Source organism: Haliotis rufescens, unplaced genomic scaffold (assembly GCF_023055435.1).
Source record: "Haliotis rufescens isolate VD_foot unplaced genomic scaffold, xgHalRufe1.0.p SCAF_29, whole genome shotgun sequence".
Taxonomy (NCBI): Eukaryota; Metazoa; Mollusca; class Gastropoda; order Lepetellida; family Haliotidae; genus Haliotis; species Haliotis rufescens.
The window spans coordinates 1,837,617-1,859,098 of NW_025963990.1; the positions used below are offsets into that span (position 1 = coordinate 1,837,617).

The window sequence follows — 21,482 nt, forward strand, 5'->3', positions numbered from 1 at the left end:
TTGCGCATACTGTCTTTTTATACGCAGTAAATAATATGTTATTTTCCGAAGGTTGAAATCTCCAAATAATATATGATCGTATTTAGCAGGCTGGATATGTGAAAGGCGATTGTTGTTACTCCTCACAGCTTCATCTGATAATTTTGGCCACGAAGCGCTGAAACATTTCACGGGTCGGAAGGACGGCCGACTGATTGGTCCGGTGTTTGCCGAGTTCTTCAGTATGAACCATGCCGGGTCCTGTGTGAAGGAGTGTATGAAGTTCTCGGAGACCAAGTGTATGAGCGTCAACTACGACCAAGGCCCTAAAGGACATTGTGAACTATTAGAGGGCATTGAAGGACACGACCATAAAATTTTCATTGTGAGCTTATATTATGCATTGTTATGTGATAAACAACTCATATATGCGATGTGGATTTTTATGGAGCTTAAGCTGACTCATTTGAAATTCGTCCAGCGATAAAAACGAATACCGGCGATAATAATCCACGATTACTACATTTTCTTGAATATGCTTGCTGTACAAAGATGTCAAACAGCTTCTTGTCATGACACTTCAAAATCTATGAACACAATCTTGACTTGAGCCTGTCATGTCAGTACGGCAGTACCAGCCAAGATGTGTGCAGTCGCAATGGCAAATCAAATTAGTTCCGTCATTTCAGTATAAAACGTATTCTTTCAATGATTAAAGACATGTATATGCAATAAGTATATGCGATAATGTAGTGACAAAAGATTGCCATAATCTTTGATTTTCCAAAACTTCTCTATTTAGTTCGCAAGGGGGTTCTAGTATGCGAATCTACATTTACATTTTGCACATGGTGTATTCATAGGCGCGTTTCAGCCATTATAAGTACACATAGACATAGCTGTATTTAGTTGATAATTAATACAAACGTCGTTGGTAATAAAAACAGGATACAAAACTCGTCATCATGTCATAACGAGTGGAATATGTTTTTTACTCTTCCCGGGCTTTAGCAAGGGACAGAAAAAATATTCATAAAATATGAGGGAAGCTCTGAAGCTCCTTTAATATCCTGCAATTATTGCATTGATTTTATATTAAATTAACACAAATGGTTCGAGACGGTTTTTTATGTATGCATTATGTAATATATTGTAACCAAATATCATGTTTATCCTTCTAGTATGATCAGTATGCTAACTTTGAGAGGCTTGGAGTTGGCCTTGCCCACGAGATCATCTACAAGGATCTGTCTCTTCGCCACGGCGTCATGTACTACTTCAACATCCACCTCATCAACGACCTTCAGTTCGAGTCTATCCTCCATAGCAATGGTGTTCTGGTGGATGTCACACCTCCCGAGCCAGGTAGGATGTTACTTGACCTTGATCTGTTGTATGGCGGTACATTGTATATCCTTGATCTGTCAAGATTGACCACAGAGTTTTCAGGTGGAGAAAATAGTTATGTTTGGGACGAGTGCTATCAGTGGGCAGGATACGTTCTTATTTTCGCGAACACCTGGTATAATCGCTGTTTGATAGTAAATTCATTAACACATTTTTATGTTCTTGTGTCACTGGCCTGTCAGAATAGGCCATGGGGTTACCAAACTATCAAAAACGTGATAAATGTCAAACATCTTAGGTCACCTTGTTTGAACATGTGATATGAGAGACAAATTGTTGAATGAGTCATGTTTTCCTTATGATAATTACTTAGGAAAATACATTGCTCACTGAATACAAAGATGTTCTTGCTCTACGTTCAGCTATTTTTGGTACTTCTTGATGACTTGAAAGAATAACGTTAACACCTGAATCAGATTTTGTGATGCGTTTTCACAAAAACTGATCGATACCACTTGTGTTTCAGGTCCACTGGCTAATGTAAGTCTGGATGTCCTGGAGGTGACCTCGTGTGAGAGTGTGGTTCCAGATGACAGACCGGACTGGGAAGTCAGGTGTCGAGGTGTTAACAGTCAGATAAAGAACCACAGGTGAGAGACAGTGTTTTCATAAACAGTACCATGTTCACGACAGGGTTTATTGATCAGAATTTGTGACAAAACCCGACGAAACAAAAGTAAACTAGTTTCTATTCTTGTGATGATGTGAAATGAACAATATGTTAACCTTGTATTCATATACGTGTCTTATATACAAAATAACTTCTGAAGCACTTAACTTAAAACAATCAGTGGAAACTGGTACAAGGCATATAACCTTATGCACATGCCTATCAACATCTCCTGGTGCTCCTGAAGCGCTTAACTTGAAACAATCAGTGGAAACTGGTACAAGGCATATAAACTTATGCACATGCCTATCAACATCTCCTGGTGCTCCTGAAGCGCTTAACTTGAAACAATCAGTGGAAACTGGTACAAGGCATATAAACTTATGCACATGCCTATCAACATCTCCTGGTGCTCCTGAAGCGCTTAACTTGAAACAATCAGTGGAAACTGGTACAAGGCATATAAACTTATGCACATGCCTATCAACATCTCCTGGTGCTTCTGAAGCGCTTAACTTAAAACAATCAGTGGAAACTGGTACAAGGCATATAACCTTATGCACATGCCTATCAACATCTCCTGGTGCTTCTGAAGCGCTTAACTTAAAACAATCAGTGGAAACTGGTACAAGGCATATAACCTTATGCACATGCCTATCAACATCTCCTGGTATGGTGATAGGTTCAAGGTTGCTTTTAGAACCTATTTCATTTTTTTTCCCTGGAAGAATATGTAAAGATCACAGATTTCTCAGATCACGGAGCCATCTTTGTACGTGAAATTACTTCTAAATGTAATCGTTGTATTTTCAGGATAATTCATGATGGCCACGGGTCAAAAACCCTTTTCAACGGAGACAAACCCCTCACCGATCTCCTGTACACCAGAGCAAATAGATACATATCAGGTCGGTGAAATATTATAGTTTTTAAAAGGAATTTCAACTATGTGAAATTTATTTCGGCAATACGGCTAAAACCATTTTGTTGACATATTTTAACTTGTCCCGAAAATACTACTTATATCCATGTATCGTTATGTTCTTAGTTCATTATCCATGTATTTTCTTTTTAAAAAGGGGTGTATTAGTTTTGAGGCCAGATTTATTTGAATACATTTGGTATTCTCTATATATGATTTCTAATATAATTTCACATTTTGTATTAATTAGGCAAAGTTCCATGCTAACGATCTTCTTATATACAGAACATTTCTGTGACTGTAGATTTTATAGGTTATACCAACCCGAGTTGGAATAGTTTTTGTTTAACGGTTTTGCATTATGCTTTAGTGGCGTATACCATTTCATTTAAACAGTGTTTCCACTTTATATCATTTTGAAAGCATCAGGTCCTATTATATGACGACGTGTCCCTGTTTCAGCTAACTGGGACGGCATCATGGACAAAGAGACTGGCATCCTTGGCTACTCCTGGACCGTGGGTAGACAAATCTGTGAGGAGCTGATCCATCCTCATCATGACCCTCACAGGCACCTGCTTGACGAATCAGGGTGGACCAACACTGGCCTCATTTCCCCCATTCCAGCTCCTCACGACCCCCTCCCAGGTAAAACACAAGTGTGAGGCTTTTAAAAATATGACAATGCAATGACCTAAAATATCACTTAGGTTTGGCCTCTCACAAGAAGATCGTCCAACCTTACAAAAATAATGGATGTATATACTAATGAGTTGCGCAGTTAATAAGCCCTCAAAAATCACTTTAAAGACGAGGTGATTGTGTGGCGTAGCTCGATGGCGATGTTCAAAGCTCTTATCGCTCTGTAAGTGCAATAATGTTGAACTCACTCAGTCACATTGTTGATATTTTTCAGATCATTAGGGATTGCTTCAGGGATGATTTTGGTTTTGTTTCAGATGGGAAATACTACATCACACTCCGTGCCTTGAACAAGGTTAACTATGGAGGTCCGCTGGGAACAACAATCTGCCACACCACGCCCCTTGGAATAGACAACTCGCCACCACTCCTACATGAAATCTATAACATCTCCTATGATGAAGAAACCTTCTTCATCAATGCACAGTATAATGCCAGGTAATAATTTGTTGTGTTTCAAATGCTGTATTGCTACGTAAAATAAATAAATAATAAAACCCATACATATTGGAACATCAACATGACCTGCCTTAAAATATTTAGTGACAAGTATTACAATTTAGTTCATCCATTCACAGTGACCCAGATTCAGACATCAAAGAAGTGGATTTGTGCCTGGGACAGACCACACGTGACTGTCATCACATGGACTGGCAGAGATCCTCGCACAGTGATGGCGACATCACCCGTCAATTCCAGATCCCTGGTGGAACTCCTGTTTGGATTAAAGTCAGGGTGATCAACAACGGTAAGTCATATCTAAGGTCTTTTAAGGGCGATGGAGACGTCCCCGCCTGTTCCAGATCCCGGGTGAAACTCCTGTGTGGATTAAGGTCAGGGTCATCAACAATGTTGAGTTGTAATAACACGTTCCTACACAGTGATGGCGATATCACCCGCCAGATCATGATCCAAGGTGTAACTCATGTCCGGATTAAAGCCAAAGGCATTAAACATGGTTGAGACCCTCCATTGTAATGATATCAAGAAACTTAAATACTTGATTATTAAACAATAGTGCTGTTACAAACGTTGATCTCTTCATTTATAAAAATCACATTCATCCGGGTATTTCACTGGAAACGGCACCGTCCGGAATAACGAAGTCTCATTGTGGAATAAAATCATTACCTGCATCACATCACGTTGTATACAGATGATATTCCGTTAGTTAGGTTGGTTAAAGTTTCTTTTGCAAAACTTGTCAGCATCTCGATGTATAGACACCAACAACAATTTGTTTGTTTATTGTTTAACTCCGCTGTCAGCTATATATCCTCCAACCCACGTCGCAGGGGTTCATGCAACATATCAGGTCTAATGTCCCGATCCTCACCAGTCTATTCGAAGGATAGGTTGCTGAAGATCAATTTCATATCGTGGTGTCATAAAAACAACCACAAACATTTTGTAAATATCCCATTATAAAGAAATCCGTTATTAATTTTGTGTTTAAGTTGATTTGATGAAAGTGGGCGTGTCCGACCATCCGATCATAGTCGACACATCACCCCCTGAACCAGGCGTTGTTTATGATGGACCCGTCTTCAGACTTGACCTCTACTTTACCAAGGATGCTGACAAGGTAGATCTTTACTTCACAAACACGTTCTTTGAAAATAGTTGATAGCTAGGTGTTAATATTCCATTTTACTTGATACACAGCCTCCAGTAACCGATAAAGTTGCACAAAATGCATTATGCCCAAAACTTTTTTTTCCCTTTTATAATGGTCTTAGTTTATAATCTGATCTTTTTATTCCAGATTTGTGCAAACTGGTTTGGGTTTTATGATCCCGAGTCTGGTATTTCCAACTACGAGTTGTCGGTTTTTGATGACACAAACACCACGATCTCCGAGCCGGTCAGTCTTGACCACAAGACACACGAGACGTGTGTTCAGCTTGACCCTAACCAGAGGCTCGAACACGGCAAGGCCTACAGCTTCTATATCACCGCATTCAACGCTGGCCACAAACAGCTGAACGTATCGGCAATGTCAGATGGAGGTAATGTAATGTCAGATGAGGGTAATGCAATGTCAGATGGATATAATGCAATGTCAGATTGCGAAAATGTAATGTCAGATGAATGCAAAATGTGCAATGCATCGCAATGTCGCAATTAAGGTATGCAATGTCTGCTGAAAGTAATACAATGTCAGTTTGAGGTAATGCTATGTCAGATAGAGGTAATATAATGTCAGATTAAGGTTATGCAATGTCTGCTGGAGGTAATACAATGTCTACGGGAGGCATTACAATGTCTGCTAGAGGTAATACAATGTCAGATGGAGATAAAACAATGTCAGATGGAGGTAATGCAATGTCTGCTGGAGGTAATACAATGTCAGATGGAGGTTATGCAATGTCTGCTGGAGGTAATACAATGTCAGATGGAGGTAATATAATGTCAGATTAAGGTTATGCAATTGACTGCTGGAGGTAATACAATGTCTACGGGAGGTATTACAATGTCTGCTAGAGGTAATACAATGTCAGATGGAGATAATACAATGTCAGATGGAGGTAATACAATGTCAGATGGAGGTAATGCAATGTCTGCTGGAGGTAATACAATGTCTGCTGGAGGTTATGCAATGTCTGCTGGAGGTAATACAATGTCAGATGGAGGTAATATAATGTCAGATTAAGGTTATGCAATGTCTGCTGGAGGTAATACAATGTCTACGGGAGGTATTACAATGTCTGCTAGAGGTAATACAATGTCAGATGGAGATAATACAATGTCTGCTAGAGTTAATATAATGTCAGATTAAGGTTATGCAATGTCTGCTGGAGATAATACAATGTCAGATGGAGGTAGTGCAATGTTTGCTTGAGGTTATACAATGTCAGATGGAGGTAATGCAATGTCTGCTGGAGGTAATACAATATCTGCTGGAGGTAACACAATGTCAGCTAGAGGTTATACAATGTCTGCTGGAGGCAAAACAATCTCTGCTGGAGGTAATGCAATGTCAGATGGAGGTAATGCAATGTCTGCTGGAGATAATACAATGTTAGATTGAGGTAATGCAATGTCTACTGGATGTTATACAATGTCTGCTCGAGGTAATACAATGTTTGCTGGAGGTAACACAATGTCTGCTGGAGGTAATGCAATGTCAGATGGAGGTAATACAATGTCAGATTAAGGTTATGCAATGTCTGCTGGAGGTAATGCAATGTCAGATGGAGGTAATGCATTGTCTGCTGGAGGTAATACAATGTTAAATTGAGGTAATGCAATGTCTACTGGATGTAATACAATGTCTGCTTGAGGTAATATAATGTCAGATGGAGGTAATGCAATGTCTGCTTGAAGTAATACAATGTCTGCTGGAGGTTATACAATGTCTGCTGGAGGTAATACAATGTCAGATGGAGGTAATACAATGTCAGATGGAGATAATACAATGTCAGATGGAGGCAATACAATGTCAGCTGGAGGTAATACAATGTCAGATGGAGGCAATACAATGTCAGATTGAGGTAATGCAATGTCTGCTGGAGGTAATACAATGTCTGCTGGAGGTAGTACAATGTCTGCTAGAGGTAATTCAATGTCAGCTGGAGGTAATACAATGTCAGATGGAGGCAATACAATGTCAGATTGAGGTAATGCAATGTCTGCTGGAGGTAATACAATGTCTGCTGGAGGTAGTACAATGTCTGCTAGAGGTAATTCAATGTCAGATGGAGGTAATACAATGTCTGCTGGAGGTAATGCAATTTCAGATTAAGGTTATGCAGTGGCAGATTGTGGTAATACAATGTCTGCTGGAGGTTTTACAATGTCTGCTGGAGGTAACACAATGTCTGCTGGAGGTAATACAATGTCTGCTAGAGGTTTTACAATATCTGCTAGAGGTAACACAATGTCAGATGGAGGTAGTACAATGTCTGCTGGAGGTAATACAATGTCAGATTGAGGTTATGCAGTGGCAGATTGTGGTAATACAATGTCTGCTGGAGGTAATACAATGTCAGATTGAGGATATGCAATGTCAGCTTGAAGTAATGCAATGTCTGCTTGAGGTTATACAATGTCAGATTAAGGTAACTAAACTAAATAAAAATACAGATACATCAACACTATCTGATCATAATGTATGACACATTTCTGCTCGTACACATATTGTTGAATTGACAGTCTAAAGTCTATCTACAAGTAGTGCTGAGTAGGTGCTGTAATGGAGATTATCAGATACATGGACAGATTGTAAAGTTTTCTTTCATCCCAAAAATAGTAAGCACCGTATTCTGCTCTGCATCAAAGTATGACTCATCTATGACCTTGGGTCTTGGACTACAACCACCACCACCACTCCCCACCCCTATCCTCTTCACTCCCCACCCCCATCCCCATGCTCACCAGTACCCATCTCCACCCCGCTTTCATCACTCCCCACCCCAACCCCTCACTCCCATACCCCATCCCCATCAAACCAACACACTGTGATTTAATTGGAATACTGTCACTATTTCAGTGATCGTGGACCTGACTCCCCCGGTGCCAGGTGAAGTTGTTGACGGTATACGGGATGTCTTTGACGACGTTGAGTTCAGTACCCACGTTGCCACAGTAGGAACCCAGTGGAGGAACCACAGTGACCCCGAGTCAGACATCAGAGAATATGCGGTACAGATACTCAGAGCAAAGTAAGAGGGAAGTAAATCACTGAGGAAACATTTGCTATATATAATGCTACACTGACTCAAACATGTTCTTATGAAATGCCATTATAAATGTGTATGATGTTAGTGCTGAAAAATATTAATCGTAATTATGGCACTGTTGTAAATTGAAAGAGCAGGATTTCATATATGGAGCGTATACGTAAGTGAAGAAAAACATTTACCATATAATGGGCAGGTTCCTCGGCAGGATAAAGCCAACGGATAAAAACGATATCCGTTGGGGTCATATGCGGATAGAGATGCAAATATCAAAGTTCAAGTAGGGACTACTTTCAGTGTTTATAAACAAACATGGCGTCGCCCTCGTCATTCGGCGATCGAGTCAGAATTAACCATCGGGAATCTGTATAAACCACAGGGATAATTGCTATCATTATCAAAAGAACAGTCTAATATAATGAAAATCAGTGTCTAACTGTGACGTAGCTAAGGCATTTAAAAAGTTTTAGAAACTTTGGAGATATAAATTTCGAAACAATTTTGCGAGGGCACGAGGCCTAGCCAAGCGGGATCAGTAGCCATATCTGTGCTTGTAGACCTCTGCGGCTTGAAACCTTCTCCACAAATTAAAATAGTTTGATTTGGCCGAAATATGTTTGAATTGTTACCTTGTTTCGTTTTGTCGCCGAGGCTCGCTAAATACAATGTTTATTCCTAATGCAGGATATTTACCATCCCCAAACACACTCGCGTGATAACCTGAGAAACAATATCTTGCGGAACATATTTATGCTTACATGGTCTTCATTTGGCGAACGTCTATTAATATATGACCACAAAGTCATTCCTTCATATCTATGAGTCGATAATCTGGACCAGGTAACTTGAAAAGAGACCGAAGGATTGTTGGAACACAATGTACATGTATTCAACTCTTGGAATATCCCACCACAGTATGGTACTCAGATACAGCGATAATGTTATGGCATCTCACTGCTGTGCTTAAACGTTCCCTACCGACTTCTTTGAGAGGCATTTAGAAGTTGGAGTACTAAGTGAGGATAGATATATCGATGAACAACTTCTTTATTACAATGAGGAGCGATGTTTCGGCTTTTAACATTTGCTTGAAGACGGTGTTAGATCCTTCACTGAAACGTTGCTCCTAATTGTAATAAAGACGTTATTCATCCATATATCATATTCTTACTTAGTTCCCTACATTCTCCACACTGTACGTTTATCTATTCCAGAGGGTTGTCGTCAGACTTTGAGGTAGTAAAGGACTGGAAGACTCTGGGCAAAGACGTCAGCCAGATCGAGTGGCACAACTTCCACCTGAACCATCAGGACGTTGTCAAGACGAAGCTGAAAACCATCAACAACGCCCTGGGGACTGTAGAACAGACAACAGATGGGTTTGTAGTGGATCTCACTCCGCCCAGGATGGTGTTCCTAGGTGATGGACGTGAACAGAACAAAGATGTGGAGTTCCAGGTGAGGCCGTGGAGTGAAAATGAAAAATCGAACATCATGCTTTATGCAAACCATTTACTGCCCCAATGACTAGGCGTTATGTGAAGGATAAAACACGTTCCGAGGTTTTGGTTGAAAATGTAAACCCGCCTGGGAGGGAAGATCCTAAGGGCCGAAGGCCCGCAGGATCTTTCCGACCAGGCGGGTTTACATTTTCAACCAAAACCGAGGATAAGTGTTTTATCTGACTTATAAACCGACAAAGTTAATTCTAATTGAGATACGCAATAACGAGGATCTATATATGCGATATAACGAGACAATAAACGCATCCGTGATCTATGTTGAGTGACGACTACAGGTGTCATGCACGTGCTGGTCGTGCACGCACGCATTGCCCGTGAGCGTCTCCGTCATACTGTGGACAGCTTACAGTCGAGTTTCATTTAGTGGCAAGATGTGGGAGAGAGAGGAAGGTGACGATTTAATTCTCACACAAACGAAAACTAAAAATGCAGATAATATCATTTTAAATGTCAACTTCAATTACAGTGAAGAAAATCTAGTATTACGTTTTTATTCCCGGGTTTTCTACGCAAGTAAAACCTCATGTGGGTCTTTATCAAGTTTGAAGAAACCTAACGATCAATACAAATGAACACTCTGAGGTTTATAAAAATATATCTACCTTTCATTATGTTAGACACAAATGATATGGCCTGGATTTATAATTGACGTGAACAGATCAAATATTCGGTGATCGAAATTGGTTATATGTAACCCTAATCACAGTGCATGCATTGGATGTCATATGTTGTCTCCACTAATATTGGGCTGATAACCACATAGTCTCACATTTTGTTTTGTCTGTTCGCCACATTAAGGATATTGTGATTATCATGAATTGTTCTGTCTCCGATATTCGTCACATGACCGGTTTAGGATCAGTTATATTTGCATTCTACTTTTCCAGCATCAGAACTAATTTGTCTTCCATATCCTGGGTCATGTACACTACACACTGGCATTGTTAGTATGTGTGTATCCCCTACCTCAGCTCTCCTCAGCAAGAACTTCCTCCCAAACATTAACATGGGTTTATCCACTAATAAGTTTACATCATCCATTAAGAATAGTTCGTGTGTACACATCTGCTAGATGTCTAGCATCATATTTGTTCTGAAAAGTAAATGAATTATGCTTTATCGGGATACGATAACAATAACAACGTGAAGAATGTGATGAAAACAAATAAAAGACAGACATATCGCCATCATGAAACCTATTTGAAAAGGAATGTTTTAATTAACTGAGACTTTGATTTGAACAAAAAACTAGTTGTAACTAATTACTGTTATATTAAGGGTAAGAGATGATTTTACAGTTGACAAATGGGGGAAACTGTAGAAGTGCTTAACAATGTCTTGTTAGTTTAAGTATATATTTCATATGGGGAACTTTATAAACCGCAAGGGGGCATTGAGTGTTTTCCAGGCTCTGCTTGTATACTGACACCTCGAAATACGTTCATTTTCGCGAACACCTAGTAGCATTCATTCGTTGGTGTTCGTGTCTATAAACTCATTTTCATTTAATTTGAATAGAGATATGAATGCACAAAATGTTTCGTCCTTTTGTAAACTCATGTTATCTGCAACTTGGGATAGTGCGGCTTTTAAAGGGCTTTAATATAACTGTGAACTGAACCCACCCATTTTAAATTAACTACACATATTTCATGATCTACTTGCAGCTATCTAGCACAACTGTGGAAGCCAACTTCCAGTTTAAAGATGACGAATCTGGGTTGGACCATTACAAATACCAGGTGTATGAGCTTTACCATGGGTCAAAACATCAGATCTACCCGGGTAAGTGATCTTGCTACATAACTGTATACGATCTTTTTTATGGAATACGTTCAACAGCCGAACAAAGAGTGGCACATGGTCAAATATTTACATCAATATCATAATGATGTCTCCAAGACCAATATGTAAGTTCTTGATTCTGCTGGAACAATTCTAAAGTAATTATGTCAGGGTACGAGATCTTGATGCTGGAGACATGTCATGTGTCACAGAAGCATGGGTGTGGTGTTGACGATCATACTATATGGTATTCAAACCTACGACCAGCGAATCTTGGCGCTGCTAAGGAAAGCACATTCCAACAAGGAATTTATATTACCCATGTCTTCTTTCTTAATGTGTCAAGTTGCACTAATGCCGACGTGACTTTAAGATACAACTCATTCACTCGTTTTGGAACGCAAAATCATGATTCCTAATACAGAATCATATACCACTCAACTTGTGGATATTTTTATATCTTTCCGTTTTACACCAAATTGAATCCCATAATATGTCAAGTGTATACCTAAATAGATCTAATTATCGCTGCCACACGTTGTGTAGTATACATGCTTGGAAGCATCTTGAAGTATATTTTTCCCCCTGAAACAGGCTCAGAAGGTTGGGAGATCACCAGCGACCCAGGCAGCACCAGTGTCATGAAGTCTGGCTTGAGTCTCCGACCGGGTGCCCAGTACAGTGTGAGAGTCGGGGCCGTCAACAGAGCCGGGGCCGTCGCCATCTACGACACAAACGGTGTGCTTGTTGATAATACTCCGCCTCAGGTAAGAAATATAACCCACATACGGAAGTATCCAATCTTAAATGTGTAAACGTTTTGCTTGGACAGTACCATTACTTAGTTCTTGTCCCGTGACTATCCGGGTTAGAATTTTCCTCGATATCATTCACCGGAAAGTCTGGTTTAGATTCAATCATATACAGACCACCTTCATAAAGCTGGAATAATGCTAAATTAAACATCAAACAAACAAACCAAAAGCCGATTTTAACACTATCAAGGGACGCAACTCTCGGTAGTGTGGCCAAGGAACCTGTAACATTCATGAGAGCTGATGTCTCTTCACAAATTAGTTAGATTTTCGTGAAGTTCAAACAAATGTGTTAGTTTGCTGAAGTTATTTGAAGTTATTTTAAAAGTTTTACGTTTTGTTTTCTTGATTGCCGTCACAGTCGAAAATATATCAGATTTAGCACCGCCACTAGGCCAGATTAACAAGTTGACGATATTATGAGTGACGTACCACGCCGTCAGGGATTATGACATCACGTGATCTTCTTCAGCTGGCTCTAGCGACAAGCATTAAGATACTGAGTACTTATTCTGACCTCGGTCCCAATGGGGCTTGTGTTAGGTATTCAGATGTAACCGACGGGGGTTTAGATGATACTTCTATTTCTTAACTGTATTATTGAGCATTTTATTGGATTTTCATCAACCTCATTCGTTGCAGATGAAATGGGTCTACGTTGGCATTTTCTCCGGTAATAAAGAAGAGTTAATCGACGGCTATGTTACCCAGTCTGACCCTAGCAGTATCAAGGCCACCTGGTTTGCCATGGACAGTGAGAGTGCCATCAAGTCGTACATGGTGGCCATTGGAACCACTCAAGGTTCGTATTCCCCAAATATGAGGAACACAATGTTGTCCTGACTTTTACCCTTTTTAGTTTTTCTAGAACTCATGTTAAAGACATCAGAACCAATTATGTTTGAACCAAAGTCTAATATTTTTAAAGAAACTCTGTGGTGTAGTTGATATAAACTGCTCGCAGAGTAAAAGGTCGGTGGTTCGATCCCCTGGTCGCTTCATACCAAAATACGTTTAGAAATGGTACTGGTGGTTTCCCTGCCTGGTCCTCGGATTTAAGGGAATAAAACGAGAACTGGCCAAGACAGTAAACAGTATACTGTGTCTGAAAGGAGTATCCACATTAAAACTGTCGCATTGTTTCTCATGAGGCTGGGACTATAAAATCAGCGTAGTACAAGCACATACACGTGCATGCACGTTGTTATATAAACGAACTAATCTTGAACGTGACGTTATTCCATTTCACCTCACCTCACACAAATTAGTGCAATCATATTTGGTTGCATATTCTGAACTATTTTTCAGGGGGAACTGATGTCCTAAACTGGAAGGACTTTGGTTCTGACAGAGACAAATACATGGACGAGTTGACGTTGACTGTGACCGACCTTGACACGATGACCCCAGTTTACTATGTGTCTGTAAAGGCGAGCAATGGAGCCGATCTGACCAGTGACGTCATCACATCAAACCCCATCCGGGTGGTTGACCAGGACAAGGCAGGTATGCATCTTCATTTGTGTATATTTGTTATCAGCTTCGTCGTTGTCGTCGTCATTGTCGTTAACGTCATCGCCGCCACTATCGATTAGAGAAAGAATAAGAGATTTACATATGTATGATATCTTTGCATTTTCTCATACATGAACACTGAAATGAATCTCTATCCCAAGGTATTGTCATCGACGGCGCCGACTCGACCGAGAGAGCTAACTTCATAGGCATCGGTAGCGACATGGACTACCAGAAAGACGCGGGAGTTGTGACGGTACAGTTTGCTGGGTTTGAGAGCCACGAGCACGGTCTGACGTACTATGACTGGGCGGTAGGCACCACACCTGGTGGCGAGGAGGTGCAACCGTTCATCATGGCGGGTCTCATACATGAAGAATCAGAGACCAATGTTCCTGGAAATGGTAGGTTGAACATATTTGCTGACACGCAAAAGCGTTTGAATTCTTATCCTCCAAATAGAATCCAAACATTGTACACGTGCATTCTTTAGAGACGTCGTTCGACGCCTTACAGTACCCTTTACCATCAACATGACAAGAGATGAAAAATCATGATTGCGCATCGTTGGATGTTTGGACAATACACGTGCTAATGAATCGATGTTTTGATTTATTTTATTTTTTTGTCGAGAAATCCCTGTAACCATATATAACAACATATTTTGCAGGTATCTCCAGCATGGGGTTTGGCCAGGCTGTTCTACCGCTGTCATCCGGCACGACATACTACACCACAGTCCGCGGCATTACCAACGCAGGCAACATCCTGGAATCTACGTCAGATGGATTTACTGTTGATATTACGCCTCCTGAAATCCACATCGAAAGGTAGACACATATACAAATCATTATTCGGACTTTTCCCTTGTGGATTGCCAACACCGTGTCCAAATACGTTAAGAGACAACAAAACGATAGTTGCGAAATAACTCTCTCATTAATTATGATACTGATATTTGGTTAAGTAGTAATGTGTGCTCACCAAATATGTCGTTTTTAAAGTGTGCTTGATTGAAATCAAGAAGAAAAAGAAGTTTAATGAATACTCTGCTACCTGACCGAATGTAATTAGCAGGCTTGTTTCTTATCCAACAACTAGATACACAGGTAGCCAAAACTAAAACATTGTTTATGAAATGTGGATTATCTAATTATTGCCAACTATGGTTATGAGAACAAGCCGAGAAATCTGACCCAACAAAAACAGGTACGTCAGCAAAACATGGTTAATTTTTCACTCGTAACTACATTTTAAGGCTCAGAACAACCATAGCGGACTGACCACAACAGCGTCTAGTTAACAAATTATTGTTCTTGTTTGACTAGCAGCGATGATTCTGAGAAAATCAGAGCAGACTTACCCAAACAGTCTACAACTAAAAGGCACATGCACAAGTAACTAAACATTAATCGTGCTTCCCTCTCAGGTATTGTTCTGGTTACAACCAGTGCAACCTGGTCTCAAACGCTATGTACTGTCAACTAAAGATTGTTCATGTTTTCCTCTCAGTATTGGTTCTGAGAACAACCAGAACGATGTCTCTCAAACACTGTACACGTCAACTAAACATTGTCTGTGTTTCCCTCGTAGCTAGGGCTCTAAGAAGAACCAGAGAAACCTCTCACAAACGTACGTCAACTAAACATTGTCCATGTTTCCCTCGCAGCTATGGCTCTGAGAACAACCAGAGCAGACTGACCCCCACCACGACACTGTACCAGACTGAGGTGGACTCCATCTCCTCCTCCTGGAGGGCTGCAGACAGTGAGAGTCCAGTCAAGAAGATGTACTACTCTGTGGGGACCTACCCCCACGGGGAGGATGTCCAGCCCCGGACTGACGTGGAGATCCTGCTGACCGGCGCGGGGGCGCTACCCACTGGCATCAAACCCACAACTGATGGTAAGAACTGGCAGTGATGAAGAATAAAACAATTAATTTAATATCAACATCTCGCGCTTGGTAATATTACATGAACAAATTATAAGATGGTCAAGACTGATAAAAAAAAATTGCTAGAAGGCGTTAAACGTACTGATCGATTTTCTCGCTAATGCAGTAAGAATTTTTGGTAGCGTTTCCTTACAAATACAAGATTAACTGCAAACTATAAAATAAGCCTGACATTAACTTCGATTACGCTGACACAAATAGTCTCCTTGATCGAACTTTTATACAGAAAACAGATCTTGTCTCTGTCAAATGTTGTTTTGTTGTGTATGTGCTCAGTGCAAAGCTGGCATGAATTTGGTATATTAAAATAGTTGTATCAAATATATGTTTCAGGAAAACCAAACATTCTGACTTTGACAGCCGAAAATGAACTGGGGTTGTCTGCTAGCATTATCTCCCCTTATCTTGTGGTGGACACCTCATCACCAACAGAGGGGGTGTTGACATGTCCAGGCTTCATTCAGGTATTACCTTATATGGGGATCAAGCGGTCAAGCTCAGTATTTGGCTGACTGTTTCAGGCACCAGTTTGCTTTGTCCAGATTCAATTATTTACAGGCAGCCATTTTATAATTAGAATGGTGCCAAGTGCACCTGTCAACTGTCACTCAATCACATCCATCGCCAGTGCATTGCAAATAACAAATTTAACAGTTTCAATATTCGACACCAGGGGGTGTTTCTAACATTGTATAACACGGACTTGATTTGACAGGCTTAGGATAAAAGCGTGTTATGGTAGTAATTTTCATTGTGTATTATGCAGTCACCATGATGATTTAATGTTCATCTGTTTCCATTATGGTCCAATATTATGTTCTGGTAAGATATGAGGAAGAAATTGTTTAAAATATTTACATTGTTTCTGTAAATACAGCCGAGATCTGCAGTGGAGTGCACATGGAAAGGGTTCTACGATGCCGAGAGTCTGGTTGTAGAATTTGAGTTCGCTGTAGGCTCCAATGAGGGGTTGGAGGACGTCATAGCACCTGTCAAACTGCCGGGACATGCTGCCAAATATCTAGTCTCAGGTAGAGAACGTATAACTGTATCGATGTGTAAAACTCACTGGTTGCTTCAAACCTCTTCGGGTTACAACCATAATAAAACATTTGTGATTACCATTCTAGATTTATGTTGGACACAATGTATAACGACATTGTAATAAAAATAAAAATGAAAAATACAACGGCTTGTAATAAATTGGCAACGTTTTCATACTTAGGCTTAGCTGATAAGGTGACACATGGTCAGAGATACTACGCTAAGGTCAAGGCCATCAACCAAGTAGGAATGACGTCATCAAGCATTTCCAACGCCATCAACGTGGACACCACACCTCCCTCACCGGGCACTGTGGTGGAGTTGAAGTCTGTCTACATCATCAACGTCACCGACGAGATCATCACCGAGAAACTCAACACCTACAAGTGTGACACACAGGAAGGTGGGCGCCACCATTATATCACTTATATATTTCTACATAGATATACATTGTAGCATGACGGCCCATCATGTATGTGATTATTTTACTAGTACTGAGTAACTGTGGACATGGATCAGACAGCAAAGATTGGGTTCCATTGACCGGTTTATCTTTGAGAAGTTACTTGGATCTATGATTGGTTGGTTGGTTTGTTGTTAAACGCTGCACTCAGCACTATTACAGCCACATGACGGCGGTCTGGTAATAATCGAGTCTTGACCAGAAAATCCAGTAATTAATATCATGAGCATTGATCCACGCAATTGGGATCGATGACATGCATCAACCAGCCTGAGCGAGCCTGACCACCCGATCCTGAAAGTCATCGACAAGCATAGTTGCCTTTTACAGCAAGCATGGATCTATGAAAAGCCAACAAACGATCCGAAAGGTCGCCCTTTTTGGTGTCTGTCGTTTTCCCAATGAGTGAGTGAGTTAAAGTTTAACGTCACATCGGCAATATTTCAGCCATATCGTGCCGATTTTCCCAATGAAGATGTGTCGATGCTTTGCTCATGTTTTGAACCGATTATAGTTTAAATAAGTTATTTGGCTTATTTACAATATCCCAAGTAAATACTTACTATTCGCCGTTTCACGATCAGTTGTCTTCTTTTATGTGTAACATTAGTACATCCTACAATATGTGTGTGTTACATTACTGCATCCTACACTATGTGATACATTACTACATCCTACACTATGTGTTACATTACTACATCCTACACTATGTGTTACATTACTACATCCTACATTATGTGTTACATTACTACATCCTACACTATGTGTTACATTACAACATCCTACACTATGTGTAACATTACTACATCCTTCACTATGTGTTACATTACTACATCCTACACCATGTGTAACATTACTACATCCTTCACTATGTGTTACATTACTACATCCTACACCATGTGTAACATTACTACATCCTTCACTATGTGATACATTACTACATCTTACACTATGTGTAACATTACTACATCCTGCACCATGTGTTACATTACTACATCCTACACTATATGTCACATTACTACATCCTTCACTATATGTTACATTACTACATCCTTCACTATGTGATACATTACTACATCCTACATCATGTGTAACATTACTACATCCTTCACTATATGTTACATTACAACATCCTACACTATGTGTTACATTACTACATCCTACACCATGTGTAACATTACTACATCCTTCACTATATGTTACATACTACATCTTCACTATGTGATACATTACTACATCCTACACCATGTGTAATATTACTACATCCTACACTATATGTCACATAACTACATCCTACACTATGTGTTACATTACAACATCCTACACCATGTGTAATATAACAACATCCTACACTATGTGTTACATTACTACATCCTACACTTTGTGTAACATTACAACATCCTACACTATGTGTAATATAACAACATCCTACACTATGTGTTACATTACTACATCCTACACTTTGTGTAACATTACTACATCCTTCACCATGTGTTACATTACTACATCCTACACTATATGTCACATTACTACATCCTACACTATGTGTTACATTACAACATCCTACACTATGTGTTACATTACTACCGTGTACACTATGTGTTACATGACTACATCCTACACTATGTGTAACATTACAACATCCTACACTATGTGTTACATAACTACCGTGTACACTATGTGTTACATTACTACATCCTTCACAACTGTATGTCCACAGACTGCCTGGCTATAGACGCGGTGTGCCAGGAGTCTCTGTCCACTGTCAACGTGGCCTGGCAGACCTTCGCTGATGAAGAGACGGAGATTATGAAGTACGTCATGATGACAGTCATTAAATATGTTCTGAACCCGCAGTATTTCAGTAACGCAGTAAGAAAGCATAAAGTAACCTTATAGCCACTCTGAACATATGGATGTAGATCTTAGCACTTCCTGTATGATAAGACTACATCAAAGTACAAGAGTAACATCTTCTCTTCAATTTTACGTTTTGTTGTTGCCTCTCATTTCGACGTTTTGGCTTCTTCAGATACGAGATAGCTGTTGGCACTTCACCTGGAGGGGGACAGCTAAGGGGGTTCTTTGAGACTAAGGACGTCACAAAGAGATACCTGTCAGTCACGGGGCTGATACTGAAGGGAGTGAGACAGGTGAGATAGCTCTTGACCCTTGACTCTTGACAAAAGAGATATCCCTGAGTTGTATATGTAGTTTGTGTCATGCCCACAAGATGGGTAATGTGTTATTCTCAACATCACTTCTATTATAAACATCACAGGGGAAGCTTAATCCCCATTTACAGGGCACACACACCGCATCCAATGATGAATTTCCAATTACAGATATTTGTGACGGTAAAAGCTACCAATGGAGCTGGCCTCAGCACAATATCCACGTCTAACGGTATCTACATGTCCTACCTCAGTCAGGGCTTGGAGCCGCTCACTCATGTTGGAATCTGGGATGGCGACAGTCACGATGGAGACCTGTGAGTATTGTCTGTGAACACAGCTTAAGGAATATCTGTCTCAAAGCATGATACCAACAACTCAGACCCACAACACTGACAAAACGCCTTGGGTCAGGTAATATCATCCTCTTCTTATAAAATAGATGAGTCAGTATCTAATTTGTAGTTGACCTTGTTTCTCTACAGTAATTTCCAGACAAGTCTGTCCCGAATGGGGGCCAAGTGGGACGTGTCAGGTGACCCGTGTCCAGTGGTCAAGTATGAGTGGGCAATACAAGGGGCTGACGGTCTGAGGGTCCAGGAGTACTTCAATACAGAAGGTGGGCGTTGTGACAGCAGTTGACAATGATCACGTGTATTCGATACTGGAGGCATTTGTACATATGTATTTCCAGAACCTTATAGCCAATGATTGGACTGAACACAGTTATATTCCTGAACTCAGTTATAAAAACAAAAACAAATCTGTTCCCAATTTGTGAACTTTTCTGTTGACGGAACTAATGAGGAGCCTATACCCTTCTAATGCTTGTGATGTTTTCAGAATGGGACAAAGGAGATACACAAAACTAAAATATATTTTACTTGGTTCATCAGCTGAATCTCATCAATTGTTCTTCCATTCCAGGAAGAACTAATGGCGTCAACGACCAGCTGGGCATGCAGAACATGGAACGCTACTACCAGTACCTACGGGTGACCAACGCCATGGACTACACCTACACCATCAGGTCGAACGGCATCACCATCGATGATGATCCCCTGGTGCCCGGACAGGTCAATGATGGCGATGTCGTGGGATTTGATCTTGTGTTCTTCCGAACTAAAAGTAAAGTCAGCGCCAACTGGGACAAGTTTGGTAGTGATGGCAATGCTGACGACGTGTCAACTGGAATAAAAGCTGGTTAGATAATGTTTTTGCAATATTATATTTCCATATCTCCATACAAATGATAAGATTAGGATAGTCTTCCCGTCTTTCATCTAGGTACTCAAGAAGAAAATATAAAAGGAATTAAAGAACATTCAGATTATTTAAAACATAGCTGTATGATCAAAGATTCAAATGTATGTGCTTGTGTTTTTGAAATAAAGGGCATTTTCACCTTTCCGTTGTAGATGAGGACAAAGAGAAATCTTCCAACCAAGAAGTCGCTTTCTACGAGGTTGCTGTTGGAACTGACCGCCGTTTCCCCAAAACACGTGACGACGTTGTGCCGTTTGTCAACGTTGGCCTCAACAAGACTGTGACCTTCTACGACCTTGACCTCACCCTAATCACGGCAATCTATTACTTCACTGTGCGAGCACACAGCCGCTCCGGGTCTAGGACTGACGTCACGTCCAATGGCTTCTCTGTTGGCTTTGATGGAGGAGTCTCCGGTGAGACCTTCACTTTTCCAAATATGTAGATTAATATATGTAGAAAAATCAGACATTACACAACAAGAGTATCATATGGTACTTACTGATAACGCTCTGTCAAATCTTAGTCAGGACGTATACAAAGACGACTAACAAAGACACCTTGAGATGTACCATCTGCCAACATTTGTCTCCTGTTTGCTGCTGATGTGTAACAATATAAAGTGTATCGATCCATGAT

General features: G+C 40.4%; 1 protein-coding gene across 2 annotated transcripts in view; it reads left to right on the forward strand.

Annotated features, from left to right (window-relative positions):
* Positions 1–21,482, forward strand: part of LOC124137708 — a 139,094-nt gene that overhangs the window by 84,619 nt on the left and 32,993 nt on the right. For both annotated transcript variants that reach the window (XM_048402760.1, XM_048402761.1), the window contains exons 87-113: positions 129–364; positions 1,161–1,344; positions 1,853–1,976; positions 2,810–2,904; positions 3,381–3,566; positions 3,878–4,058; positions 4,199–4,368; positions 5,078–5,205; positions 5,386–5,629; positions 8,113–8,284; positions 9,517–9,760; positions 11,493–11,610; positions 12,205–12,377; positions 13,068–13,227; positions 13,734–13,931; positions 14,102–14,344; positions 14,611–14,770; positions 15,610–15,845; positions 16,230–16,360; positions 16,774–16,927; positions 17,122–17,343; positions 19,124–19,217; positions 19,436–19,556; positions 19,749–19,894; positions 20,063–20,196; positions 20,505–20,780; positions 20,996–21,259. In XM_048402760.1, coding sequence (XP_048258717.1) covers positions 129–364; positions 1,161–1,344; positions 1,853–1,976; positions 2,810–2,904; positions 3,381–3,566; positions 3,878–4,058; positions 4,199–4,368; positions 5,078–5,205; positions 5,386–5,629; positions 8,113–8,284; positions 9,517–9,760; positions 11,493–11,610; positions 12,205–12,377; positions 13,068–13,227; positions 13,734–13,931; positions 14,102–14,344; positions 14,611–14,770; positions 15,610–15,845; positions 16,230–16,360; positions 16,774–16,927; positions 17,122–17,343; positions 19,124–19,217; positions 19,436–19,556; positions 19,749–19,894; positions 20,063–20,196; positions 20,505–20,780; positions 20,996–21,259 — 4,794 coding nt within the window. The remainder of the gene's footprint in view (positions 1–128; positions 365–1,160; positions 1,345–1,852; positions 1,977–2,809; positions 2,905–3,380; positions 3,567–3,877; positions 4,059–4,198; positions 4,369–5,077; positions 5,206–5,385; positions 5,630–8,112; positions 8,285–9,516; positions 9,761–11,492; positions 11,611–12,204; positions 12,378–13,067; positions 13,228–13,733; positions 13,932–14,101; positions 14,345–14,610; positions 14,771–15,609; positions 15,846–16,229; positions 16,361–16,773; positions 16,928–17,121; positions 17,344–19,123; positions 19,218–19,435; positions 19,557–19,748; positions 19,895–20,062; positions 20,197–20,504; positions 20,781–20,995; positions 21,260–21,482) is intronic.